Raw genomic sequence first — 12,877 nt, forward strand, 5'->3', positions numbered from 1 at the left:
AGGGCGGGGGGAAAGACCTGGCTCCTCGTTTCATCCGGAAACCGGCGGGCCGGCAGGAAATGACGAAGGCAGAGGTCGTCCAGGTCCGTTCGGCGACCGGGCCCCGCGCGTCCGGCGAGACTCCGGGGTAAAGAGCCCCGAGCGGAGCAGCCTGGCCGCGTGCCGCCTCCCGAGCCAGCAGCGTGAGTGGACCCGCGTCTCCGCGCCTCCCGGGCCTGAGGCGGGGCCGCGTCACCCGGCCCCGCCCCCTCGCCCGCGCGCCGCCCCGCCCCGCCCCGCCCCGCCGGGGCCTCGCGCGGGAGGAGGAAGGGATCGCTGCCCGCCGCGCGTCCCCGGACCCGGGCCCTGAGCCTAGCGCGTACCGCGAGCCTCTCAGGGTCGTGAGGAATAGTGAGGCTCCGAGTGCGGGAGATGCGGGCGGTACACCGAGGCAGCCGCGCCGGCGACCGGGGATGGTGCCGTTGAGCGCGGGTGTGTTCGGATCCCGCAGGGTTTCGCAGCCTGCGAGCGGCGAAGCGCCAAAGCCGTCCCGGCAGCTCCGGGGGCGGCCGTGGTCGCTTCCTGGGAGGGGATTCTACTCTATTCCCGCGCGGCTGGATTTCTCTCCGGGAGGAGAGGTGTCGCAGAGCCAGGGGCGCGACTGCAGGGGCTTCAGGTTTGGGTGTCAGGTGCATGGGACAGCCCTGGCCTGTGCAACTTGGAGCAAGTTACGTAACTACCACTCCCACCTTCCCGGTTTCTTCTGTAAAACGGAGCTTCGGGGCTTCCCGGCAGAAATGCAGCATGCCGACTGCCCTACTGGTGAACCCGCAAACTGCCTCCTTCCTCTTGGTTGAGGGCCTGTTACCTCGTACCCTTCTGATTCAGGGGCTCAAACCTTCAGTGTTTCAGAGGACAGAGAAAGGAAATTACATTTACGCAGTGCGTTGTGTTGTAAGGCACTGTGTAAGTGATTCTAATCCGAATTTGTATTAAGATAGCAAAGCTCTGAGAGACAAAAATGGCAACATTTAAGGCATAATGACAAGTGCTACACAATTTTAGAACCACCTAGATATGGAGTCAGGAACCTGAAATCAGGAAACGGATTTTAAAACTTATGATATAATCACTTGATCCCTGGAAAATTTTCTCCTAGTTCTCAACCAAGTTAATCAAACTAAAACTAACCCCTTAGTTGCCATATTTTGGGAACTCTGTCTCTGGATACTAATGTTTTACTTGGGTCTTAATTCAGCTCATCCTAGAATTTCCTTATCGAAATTGTTCAAGCATTAGTGTCCAGGAAAAATATGTGAAAAAAGTTCAGTTTTCTCAAAAGAGCCCTCCATGACGATCTGGGCACATGGCTTGCTACCTTAGTGATCTTGCTGAAATAGTAACTTCCCGGGAATGCACCATTGTAATGCCCATGGGCATTTTGCTTTAGAAGAAGGCTGTGGTGGTATGAAGTAACTACTTAGCAAGTATGTATGTGTACACTTGGTTAGACTGTAGCGTGCTGGGAGGTGACCGTCATAGTTAAGGCCACATGTGGGCCATGGGTCTGCACTATGACTCCGCACAAGGCCATTCCTTATTCCTGGCAGTCTTGCAAAGTCGTGCCATTGGTCATGATGGAGGATTGGGCAGGAGAGGCCTACCCTCAGTGCAAATCTTTCACAACTACAGTACTAAAAATAATTCAAGTGCGTGTCCCTGGAACTGTGGAATGGTAGTGCCATTGCATACCGATGATGTTGTATAATACATGTTGTTTCATTCATGTTAAAATTTTACCATTCTGGGTCAGTAATAATTCAAAATCCTTCTCTAAATACTATTCAAGATCGACATATTTGTAGCAGGATGAAGACAAGCTCTGTAGGAATATACCCCTTATTAAGTGGCCCATGAACAGAATTCTGTGAGAAATTGAAGCAAGAAATTAACCTGGGTCAGATCCATTCAGGTGTTAGAAAACACGTAGGAAACACTTCCGTAATTTGTCAGGTAAAGGACACCTGAGAAATGTTCTAGTGGCCATTGCTGTATGTCCCCTGTTTCTTCCTGAATTTAACAGCTCCCAATCCTGAAACCTACCACCCTTGTGGCATAATTGTCTGTGGCCTTCTGCAGCATCTCAAATCAGATATTCAAAGTCATCTCTTTTTGCCCAAAACACATTCGTTGTTGTTACTTTTCAGCACCAGCAAAATTCTAGATTCCATAAATCATAAAGATAATTATAGTCTCTTGTCTTCCAAAAGTTTCCATTTCTAAAATAGACTGATTACTTACTATGAATCATAATGTTACTTTCAGAGAAATTCTGGAGTTTAGTTTCAGGAAATAAGAATTAAAACTGTGAATATACCAAATCGCCCCTTGTCTTCCACTCTCTCAAAAAAAAAAAAAAAAAATCTGTAGCCAGTCTTTCATATCAAGGAATTGGGTATGGTGTGATGTTTAAATAATATTTAGATCTTATACCTATAAATTTTTATGATTAAAAGTAAATTGTTTTTATTAATACTTGGCTGATTTTCACAAGACCAATCTTTATATTCATCGGACACCAATAGGTCTTTTAAAGTTTTCACTCTCGACCTCAGTGTCTAGAGGTTAAGTTATATGATCATTCATGACACTCACTTTATCATAAGTGAATACAATATGTCCCCAAACATCTGACAAAAATTTCAGATGTCAGAACAGGGAAAACATGCCACCTGGCCTAGGAGCAAACTTATGGAAGAATTTTATTCATTTTATGCAGAGGTGAGCTATAAGAAAGAAAACAGACATTTCCCTTAATGCACACTTATTAACTTACTAAGCCAGATCTACATTACAGAACATTTGGAGGCTCACAGGCGATTGGAAGATATTTTAGTGCAAGAATGTCTGCAAAGCCTTCATTGTTGTAGGATGTCTAGAGAAAAATTGCAAAACAATTTCTTGGACTTTTCAGATACTCTTTTTCTTGGAATTAGAAAACGACTGTCCTATTCTTAGAAACTACAGTACATTGATCACCTATCGCTTGTTCAGTTTTTCTCCTTCTTATAGAATGTCTTAAAAATGCTTTTGGTTTTTTTTTTTTTTTCACATAATAGGTCATTTTACTTATTAGACTTACCTTTTATGTCCAACAGAAGGGAGGAACTTTTTCTTCAAGGAAAAATTCAACTAACTCTCAAACACAAAGAGGAAACCATTACTCTTATACTTGCTATTTGATACACTGGCTCTTACCACTCTTATTTTCTGTGAAAATGTCCAAAGAATCCATTTCCGTGAATAGAAGTCACAGCTGTGTAAATAGCAAAAAGTAACTTTTTATCCCATAGCTTCTTTCAAGGGTATTTGGCCAGGAGGCCAAAACTAGATAAAGCTCCCAACATTTTCCACTTGCTGGAGAGGCCAGTGGAAGAGCATTGCGATGGCTGTCTTGTCTTTTCTAGGGTGCCGTCATGAGCATGACAGGATATTTTTTAACATCACGGCCAGTTGTTTGGGTCTGTGTTTTAAAATATTTGGGTGCTTTTGGGCACCTGGGTGGCTCAGTCGGTAAAGGGTCTGCCTTCAGTTCAGATCATGATCCCAGGGTCTTGGGATCAAGTCCTACATCAGGCTGTCCTGCTCTCCCTGCTTGTGCTCTCTCTCTCTCTCTCTCTGTCAAATAAATAAATAAAATCTTAAAAATAAATAAATAAAATATTTTGGTACTTTCATCTGGTGATAGTTACCGTTCAGAAACCGGACAGTAACATTTCAACCCTATATCCTTTTTGTTATCTTTTCGTAATTGGGTTTTTAAACTCCAGTTTTCACTTCACTCAGAAAATAAAATGTTTCAAAATCAAAAATAAGGGGAAATATGTTACACGCCCTAGTTATGTAGGCCAGGAGTTGGCAAACTTTTTCTTAAAGGGCCAGGTGGTAAATACTTTTGGCTTCAAGGGCTGGGAAGCAAAAAGCAAAGATATTATACAGGTACATTTTACATTTTAATCATTTAAAATGTATCTGTTTAGAAATGTAAAGCCATCCCTAGCCCCTGGGCCATCCAAAAGCAGGTGGCAGGCTGGAGTTGGCCAGCAGGCCTTACGTTTGCCAGCCCCTTTACAATCGGTCTTACCAGCACTAACAGAAACCCTACTCCCTTCTCTTTCTTCCAGCCCCATGCCTGGAGGTTACGGGGTGATGGGTGACGATGGCTCTATGGATTACAGCGTTCATGAGGCCTGGAACGAAGCCACCAATGTGTACTTGGTAGTGATCCTTGTTAGCTTTGTCCTCTTCATGTACGCCAAGAGGTAATATTTTTAGTATTTCAGGGTTGAAAAGAAAGCAGGTGTTTCAAAAGTTGACATGTTTGTTTGTTCCAAATTAAATGCACACAAATAATTTCATCGGTATTTTTGTTCCTGCTAGGGAAGTACTTCTCCTCGGGTCTGTTCTCGAGCTCTGGATGCCAGTTTGGCTTTGAAGAGCCCATTGCTTTAAGATTTAAGTCCAGCTCTGGGCACCCTGACCGGCTTCATATTATATTATATAATATATATTATATACACTAAATATATAACATATTATATATGTGTGTATATATATATACACACACATACATACATACATACACATATACACATATATTATATTTCTAATATAGCTCAGTTTGATCATCCAGCCTGGGTTCACTGTGCCTGAAATGCAGAAACTCAAATTCCCATGTTTTTAGCAATTCTCTCCTCACACATTTTAAGCTTTCCCTTCTGATTCTGGTACACAACCGTATGATAGCACTTACTGAATTATAATGGTATTATCTGACGACTTGTCTGTCCCTTCCACAAAAACTCCAGTCCCTTCAGAACAAGTACTTTGACCTTTAACCTTTGTGTCCTGGCATGCCACATAGTGTAAATCCTCAATAAATATTTCCTGCTTTGATTCCAGGTATTGTAGCATAATTTATTCTTTTTTTTTTTTTAAGATTTTTTTTTTTTTTAATTTGACAGAGAGAGATCACATGTAGGCAGAGAGGCAAGCAGAGAGAGAGAGGAAGGGAAGCAGGCTCCCTGCTGAGCAGAGAGCCCGATGCGGGACTCGATCCCAGGACCCCGAGATCATGACCTGAGCCGAAGGCAGCGGCTTAACCCACTGAGCCACCCAGGCGCCCAGCATAATTTATTCTTTTCCATACTCCCTGGCTCCTTTCATTTAAATATACAAAAAAAAAAAAAAAAAAAGATGGGTGCTTTGAAGAAGAAAAGCAGTTTTAGTTGGATGGAGTCACTTCTCCTTATAGCCACATGCTTCTTGGTATTCTTCACCAAGGTTAAAAGAACATTCAATAGTTCGGAGTAATTAGTAATTGAGAAATAATTGATGTTTGGCCTGGGTAGCACCTGCTCTCAGGCAGGCAGTTTTGCCCTTCTGGGCCACATGACCCACCTACACCCCCCCCCCCCCCCCCCCCCCCGCCTCCCGCCCCATCTGGATCGTCTGGCCCACTGGCAGCCTGGCCCCGGGGGTGGCTGAGAGAAGGCTCCACAGGTAACAGGTTTTCTCCAAAAATAGCCACCATTTCCTCCCCACCATCCTGTTTTAAAAAAAGAGACACTGTTGTTGATTTTAAGTAGATGGATCCACTAAGGCCATTCCATTGTATTTAAGAAATACAGTGATTCATTATTTTACAAAATTAAGATCTACTCTCATTCTGTTTATTTTCTACCCCAGTAATTTAGCTTTATTTGGATGACACCAGAGGGAGGAGAGAAATAAGATATTTTCTAGTTGGTGCATTTTGCCATCGAATACTAGATTTTTGGAGGGGTGCAGGAGTAGAAGCACAGTGGAGGTACGTAACTTTGTTGTATGAAGTGGCTGAGTTCAGCTTTCTTCAATTTCTTCAAGCTCTGTGGCCTTACACATATAACTTCATACTTTTTAGTTAAGGGAAGAACACTGGAGCCAAGGAAGCATCTCACAGAGACAAAAGAGAAGATGAGCTCATTGTTACTTAAGTCCTTTTAACATAGCTTCTAATTACTATGGTCCTGAGTCCATTACAGACCTGTAGCTATTAGTATAAATCTCTCTTTCGTATTGGTTTTGTGTTGTAGGAATAAAAGGAAAATTATGAGGATATTCAGTGTGCCACCTACAGCAGAAACTTTATCAGAGCCCAGCTTTTATGACACAATGAGCAAAATCCGTTTAAGACAACAACTGGAAATGTATTCCATCTGTAAGTATCTTCTGTGTTGAATGGAGGCATGTTTAAAAATCGATTTTTTGGAATTGAATTCAATTAGCAAAAATTATCCGAAAGAATTGGTAATGAAAACTTAGTGTGTCTTTTAGATGCTTAGCACAATGTTAGCAAAGGCAGATCTGCCGTGAAGTTGACGCTTCAGGACCCTTTGCTTGTACAGGGCGTATCCAGGACCCTGAGAATAGCCCTAGAAATGTGCTCATATGATGATATTTTTATAAATTTTGCAAAAATTCAATATTTGAACCATCAGTTAGGACTGCTGTCTCTGCCTGCTCCAATCTGCCCTCTTCTGCACTTCCCCTCATGTGGAGTAGCATTGAAGAAACCAAGAGCATTTGGGGATCTGGCTGAGGTTGAGTTGGACCCGCTTTGGTTTGGGCTTGAATTTTGTATTTGTGGAGTTTGCAGGCATTTCCATTAGAACTGAATCACTGCAAGCCGAAGCAAAATAAGAATGACTTGCAGGGGCGCCTGGGTGGCTCATACTGTTAAGCCTCCAACTCTTGATCTCAGTTCAGGTCTTGACCTCAGGATCATGAGTTCAACTCTTGCACTGAGCTCCATGCTAGGCCTGAAGCCTACTTAAAACAACAACAACAACAACAAATAAAACAAAACAAAACAAAAACCAACAGCTTACAAGAATATGGCATGTGATATCAATGTGCAAGGCCAGAGTTCATGTCTTAATATTAATATGTCAGATAGTACTGAACACCATGAGTATGTATGTCAGGGACAAGAAATAAAGTTTAAAATACATGGAACCAGAATGAATTGTACGCCTAAGCCACAGCCTTTTATGCCACAATTTAAAAGAATGAGTTGTGGTTGGGTGCCTGGGTGGTTTAGTTGGTTAAGTGTCTGCCTTCAGCTCAGGTCATGATCTCAGGGTCCTGGGATCGAGCCCCACAATGGGCTCCCTGCTCAGTGGGGAGTTGCTACTCCCTCTCCTTCTGCCCCTCCCCTCTGTTCATGCATGCTCTCTCCCTCTCACTCTCTATCTCAAATAAAAATCTTTTTAAAAGATTAAACATTTTTAAAAAAGAAAGAGTAGTATTTTCCAAGGTGTATTATGAAGTGAGAAGAGCAAGATAAAATAGTATATATACCAGGATGCTACTCTTTTAAAATCAAATGACCAAAATATCCCTTGTGTTATCTATGTGTAATATAAATGTCCTATGTAACCATGGAAGCATGGAGGAAGGCTTGGAAAGATACGCGTCAGATTATTTTTTTTTTAAAGATTTTATTTATTATTTTTATTTGACAGAGAGAGATCACAAGTAGACAGAGAGGCAGGCAGAGAGAGAGAGAGAGGGAAGCAGGCTCCCCGCTGAGCAAGCAGAGAGCCCAATGTGGGACTCCATCCCAGGACCCAGGATCATGACCTGAGCTAAAGGCAGAGGCTTAACCCACTGAGCCACCCAGGCGCCCTAGAACCTCTAAAGTCTTAAGCACAAATTGTACCTTAACTAGTGACAGCAGTTCCTTTAGGGGAAGGAGCTGGGTGGTAGCTGCAGTACTGATCAGGTAGGAGGGAGATATGCTTTTTACTGTTTCCTTTGTTCCTTTTGCATTTTGTACCATCCGCATATGTTACCAGTTCAAAAGAAGAAGTAACATTTAACAAAGCAGCCTTATCTCAATAGCCAAAAGGCGGAAACAACCTAAGTGTCCTTGACAGATACTAACATGTGGTAGAGAAATACGGTCGGATGTTATTCATTCTTCAAGAGGAAGGAAATTCTGACACATGCTACAGCACAGATGAACCTGAGGACATTATGCTTCACAATTATTCTTATGAAGACAAATAAGCCAGTGACAAAAGAACACGTATTTTACTTATAGGAGGCAAATTGGCAGAGACGGAAGGTAGAATGGTGGTTGCCAGAGGCCTGGGGAACAAGGAGTGGGGAGTTCTTGTTTCGTGGGTGTGGAAGTCAGTTTGGGCTGATCAGAAGAGTTCTGTGGATGGCCGGTGGTGATGGTTGCACAGCACTATGAACTGTACACTTAGAAATAGTTACAAATGGCAATATTTGTGTGTATTTTACCACAATAAGAAAAGTTCCTGGGGCACCTGGGTGGCTCAGTGGGTTAAGCCGCTGCCTTCGGCTCAGGTCATGATCTCAGGGTCCTGGGATCGAGTTCCGCATCGGGCGCTCTGCTCAGCGGGGAGCCTGCTTCCCTCTCTCTCTCTCTCTGCCTGCCTCTCTGCCTACTTGTGATCTGTCCCTAAATAAATAAAATCTTTAAAAAAAAAAAAAAGAAAAGTTCCTTAAAAAAATGTAAATACTAAAAAATAAAATGAATGTAGAGCCAGAAGCTCTATATGGAAAATTATAAAACTTTAAGTTTCCATGCATGCCCAGTCAAAACAAAGTTATTTCCTAGCAGTAATACACTCAATAACATAGTCTATACTATCATAAACCAAGTATAGAGGTTTTTTTCTTCTTTGATGGGAATGCCATAAAATATAACTTATCAGAATCCCTGTGTTTATGAGGTGTGCTAGTTTTCTGCTGCTGCTATAACAAATTACTAAAAATCCAGTAGCTTCAAGCATCGCAAATGTGTGATATTACAGCTTTGTAGTGTAGAAGTCCTACAACAGTCTGAAACCAAGGTGTCAGCAGAGCCCTCTTTCCGGAGGTTCTAGAAGAGAGTCTGTAACTTTGCCTTTTCCAGCTTCTAGAGGCCACCCTCATTCCACTGCCTCCATCTTGGGAGCCAGCAGCATTTAATCTTTCTGATCATTCTTCCTTTTTTTGTAGCCTTTCTCTGCACTCAGGAAAGTGTCTCTGATTTTTGAGGCCCATGTGATTAGGCCGGGCCAGATAATACAGGGTACTCTCTCCCTCACAAGGTCCTTACCTTAATCACATCTCCAAAGTCCTGTTTGCCCTGTAAAGTAACATATTCATAGATTCTGGGGACAAGGATGCAAACATCTTTAGAAGCCATTTTTCTTTTAAATAGTATATGTGTGGGGCGCGTGGGTGGCTCAGTCGTTTAGCAGCTGCCTTCAGCTCAGGTCGCTATCCCAAGGTCTTGGGATCAAGCCCCCCACCAGTCTTCGTGCTCCGCGGGGAGCCTGCTTCTCCCTCTCCCACTCACCCTGCTTGTGTTCCCTCTCTCGCTGTGTCTCCCTCTGTCAAATAAATATGTAAAATCTTTAAATAAATAAATAAATATTATCTGTGTGGATTTGCCCATTTTATGAGTCCCCTCACAGTGGCTCATTCTTAGTGTTTGTGAGCTATCTAGTCCTGACAGTCTGGCAGTTCAAGAGGAAATAACAAAAAAATTCTTTTTCTTAAAGAGGATTCCCAAAATTGTACAAACTTTAGGCCACAAAAATTTGGATGCACCCTGAGTAGAATAAATAAATAGTATCTCTTTCTTGGCTAGTAAAAACTTAAAGAGAGTGAAAGTTTTAACATTCACAAAGATTTTAACTCCATACTTTGTCTAGTTGCAGGTTAAAACCGTTCTTCTTCAATAAACATTTCTCAGAAGTACAGAAAGGATACAGAATGCCTATCTGTTTTTCTTCTAGTTTATATCAATGACAGCATTCAATAATAAGTCTCTTAGACTCAAAAGTTGAAATACAAATTCCTTATGATGTGGACAAAAGTAGTATTATTAACTTATCTTAGGGTGGAAGTGGGAGATAAGAAAGAAGGAAATTATAAAATGTTAATTTAACTTGGGGTGCCTGGATGGCTCAGTCGGCTAAGTATCCGACTGTTGATTTTGGCTCAGGTCATGATCTCAAGGTTGTGAGATCAAGCCCCACATCAGGCTCCATGCCCAGTGCTTTCTGCTTGCCCCTCCCTCTGCTCCTCACCCCTCCCTCCCCCCAACTCATGCACACACACTCTCTCTCAAATAAATAAACAAAATCTTTTTTAAAAAATGTTAATTTTAATAGCTTCATTAAAAAATTATTTTAGGGGCACCTGGGTGGCTCAGTGGCCTCTGCCTTCGGCTCAGCTCATGATCTCAGGGTCCTGGGATTGAGCCCTGCATCAGGCTCTTTGCTCAGTGGGGAGCCTGCTTCCCCCGCCCCTCTCTCTGCCTGCCTCTCTGCCTACTTGTGATCTCTGTCTGTCAAATAAATAAATAAAATCTTTAAAAAAATTATTTTAAAGCTCTGAATAATCTTGATCTACAAATAATAATAAATATATAAAAATGGATATCAGCAGTATTGAGAAATGAGAGGATCACAAAATATAATAAATTTTCTCTAATAAAAATTATTTAATTCAAGCTAATTCTTTACTGAGAATCATGACTTGACTGTGATTTAATGATGTAAGCTAATTATTTTTTTACTTTTTATTTTATCTCTTTCTTTTGTTGTTGTTTTTTGTTTGGTTTTTGAATAGCAAGGAAGTATGACTATCAGCAGACACAAAATCAAGCTGACAGCGTGCAACTCTCGTTGGAATGAAATCACAGAAAACGAACAACATAAGTAATGGTTCAGCAGTCTAGTAGTAAGCTCCTAAATATACTAATCATGAACAGCATTTTTTTTTTCAAACCCTATGTACCTAAAATCACTTCACTTGTCATTTCTCCCCAGTTTTATTTTTCTTTTCAAAATTACATCGCCAAGTCATTTATTATACCAAAAGGGGGGAAGGGGAAACAGGGGAAGCACAGACTATAACCAGGGATGTGATTTTACCTTGTGAAGACCTTTGATTTCTTCAGGATACAGTCAGTGAGGAATAGAAATACATCTTTGGAAGTGACACTCTGGGAGAGTATGCCACCGTGATTTAAACATTTTTGTGAAATTCAAAAGTAAAAATCCAGTCCCTTGGAAGAATATCATCCTCTTCAGTCGTATTCTGTGATGAATGTAATACAGGTAGTGGACAAATTGTGTCTCACTGCTGTCCTTACTGTGCTTTAATGAATTAACGATCTTCGCTGCTTCCGAACTTGTGCAGGAGACAGTCTTTTCTACTCTCTGCTAATTGTGGAAGCTTTCTGTGATTGGAATGTTTTCCCTTCATTGTGTTCCCAGGAGCTTGTTTGCTTTTTCTTTCTTTTTTTTTTTTTTTTTAAATACCCAGTTTCATCCCATCAGAACAGGCTTCTTTGGACCATGCTGGAGGCATGCCGTTGAATAATATACACCTGGTGTTGGCAACTTGCTTCTTGGCCGAGTAACTCTCAAGTTTAATGTGACTGGTTCCTTACACTTCTCTATTCTAGCATAATTAAACTTCCCTGAAAACTCTCCTGTCTTGTACCGTACATTGAAATGTTTTTACCTAGTTTTTCAAGTTTATTTAAATAAGAGTTGGTGGGAGGTAGTGGCCGGGAAATTTACTGTCTCCATCATTGTCGTAGAATTAGTTTTTGAATCCAAGCTTGTCTTGATTTTAAGAGTTAGAGTTAATATTTCAAGGATTGTTTCCTTTTCCCTTTATAATTGTGAAGTAAAGAACATAAATTTTAAATGGAAAGGTTTAGACCAAATAAAATTATGGAGGGAAATTGCATTTGCTTTTAAATTTTATTATTCAAAAATGTCTTTCTTGTACAAGGTAAATTGTTGACCAAATGGAATAACTCTTTCTTGACTCACAGAAGGGTTTGAATGCACTACCAATACATACACTGACTTCAGGACTGTAAACAGTTAAAATTATGGGCAGGAGGTCGCAGAGCAGCAAGGGGACAATCTTCTTAAACTCTGCTTTGCTTTTGGGAAAGCCACTTTATATTTCTATGAACAGAAACTGTAATCAGGAGCAGGAGCAGTTTCCTTGTATCACTGACATGTTGCACAATCTGGACAAATGACAAAATCTGACCATCTCAGATGATCTGTAAAAATAGTGTACATTAAGTAAATGTAAGTCCCAGTGAAATTGACTGTGGTTTGTTTTTGATTTGCCTCCACTAGCTACAGACAGTCAAAACCAAAAGGTGGTAGATCCTTAGGTGAGCATCAAACCTTGGCAAGGGAGAGGATGAATTCCTCCCCATTTTTTCTCTAAAGCCAACTGATGAGAATCACACCCCAACCCCCCACCCCCCACTGGCAGGAACAACAGAGAGTCTGCCTTTGAAGTTGCTTCTCTGCTGCAACAGCTGAGCTGGGAAAGGGCTGGAAGGCCTGCAGCCACACTTCAAAGCCACACCAGCTGATAGTACCACTTCTCCTCTCCCTACCCCCAGCCCACTCATCCAAGGGTTCAGTGAAACTATTTTCTTTGGAAGAAAACTGGAACGACTAATAAACTGGTAACTAACACTTGTGTTCTCCTTTTCCTCGTTTCTTCTCTTTTTAACGCATAAGATCTTCAGCAGGAAGCACTGGTGAGCCTCTCCTGGTGTCCGGCTTCATGGTGGTAAATCACTGGGTGTTTAGCTAGCACAGCCGCACTAAAGGAAGAAGTTAGCCTTCAGAGGGCACAGGTGTTTGTTATTGATCTATACAGGTGGAAGTCTTTATGATTCATAAATGAAATGCAGAGTTGATCATGAAATTGCTATAATGTCAGAACTATTTTAATGCTGGAGAAGAAATAGATAAAATTATCGTAATAAAATCATTTCCGTGGC

The 12,877-nt window shown here is 41.7% G+C and overlaps 2 protein-coding genes across 8 annotated transcripts in view; one reads left to right on the forward strand and one right to left on the reverse strand.

Annotated features, from left to right (window-relative positions):
• SLC20A2 (solute carrier family 20 member 2) overlaps positions 1-151 on the reverse strand; it is a 103,750-nt gene extending 103,599 nt beyond the window's left edge. For 2 of the 3 annotated variants that reach the window (XM_047717214.1, XM_047717210.1), the window contains exon 1: positions 18-151. The gene's annotated coding sequence lies outside the window, so the exon portion shown is untranslated. The remainder of the gene's footprint in view (positions 1-17) is intronic. The other variant, XM_047717216.1, reaches the window with a different exon arrangement.
• On the forward strand, positions 10-12,566 carry SMIM19 (small integral membrane protein 19). Of its 5 annotated transcripts, none has more exons than XM_047717219.1 (5): positions 10-182; positions 4,164-4,301; positions 6,114-6,238; positions 10,678-10,788; positions 12,216-12,566. In XM_047717219.1, exons 2-4 carry the CDS (start codon positions 4,168-4,170, stop codon positions 10,740-10,742), a joined length of 324 nt encoding a protein of 107 aa, XP_047573175.1. In that variant the 5' UTR covers positions 10-182; positions 4,164-4,167; the 3' UTR covers positions 10,743-10,788; positions 12,216-12,566. The 5 variants fall into 5 exon arrangements, with proteins under 5 accessions (XP_047573175.1, XP_047573176.1, XP_047573173.1 ...); XM_047717220.1 differs by having other exon boundaries at positions 10,678-10,766; XM_047717217.1 differs by lacking the exon at positions 12,216-12,566 and having other exon boundaries at positions 10,678-12,110.
• Positions 12,567-12,877: the final 311 nt, after the last annotated feature.

Source organism: Lutra lutra, chromosome 2, assembly GCF_902655055.1.
Source record: "Lutra lutra chromosome 2, mLutLut1.2, whole genome shotgun sequence".
In the NCBI taxonomy this organism is placed as follows: Eukaryota; Metazoa; Chordata; class Mammalia; order Carnivora; family Mustelidae; genus Lutra; species Lutra lutra.

Excerpts from the sequence above, each read along its gene's own strand:
- SMIM19 (XM_047717219.1), top strand. The coding sequence starts at position 4,168 with ATGCCTGGAGGTTACGGGGTGATGGGTGACGATGGCTCTATGGATTAC. Across the intron at positions 4,302-6,113 it reads CTCTTCATGTACGCCAAGAG|GAATAAAAGGAAAATTATGA; the intron begins GTAATATTTTTA and ends TTTGTGTTGTAG. Across the intron at positions 6,239-10,677 it reads ACTGGAAATGTATTCCATCT|CAAGGAAGTATGACTATCAG; the intron begins GTAAGTATCTTC and ends GTTTTTGAATAG.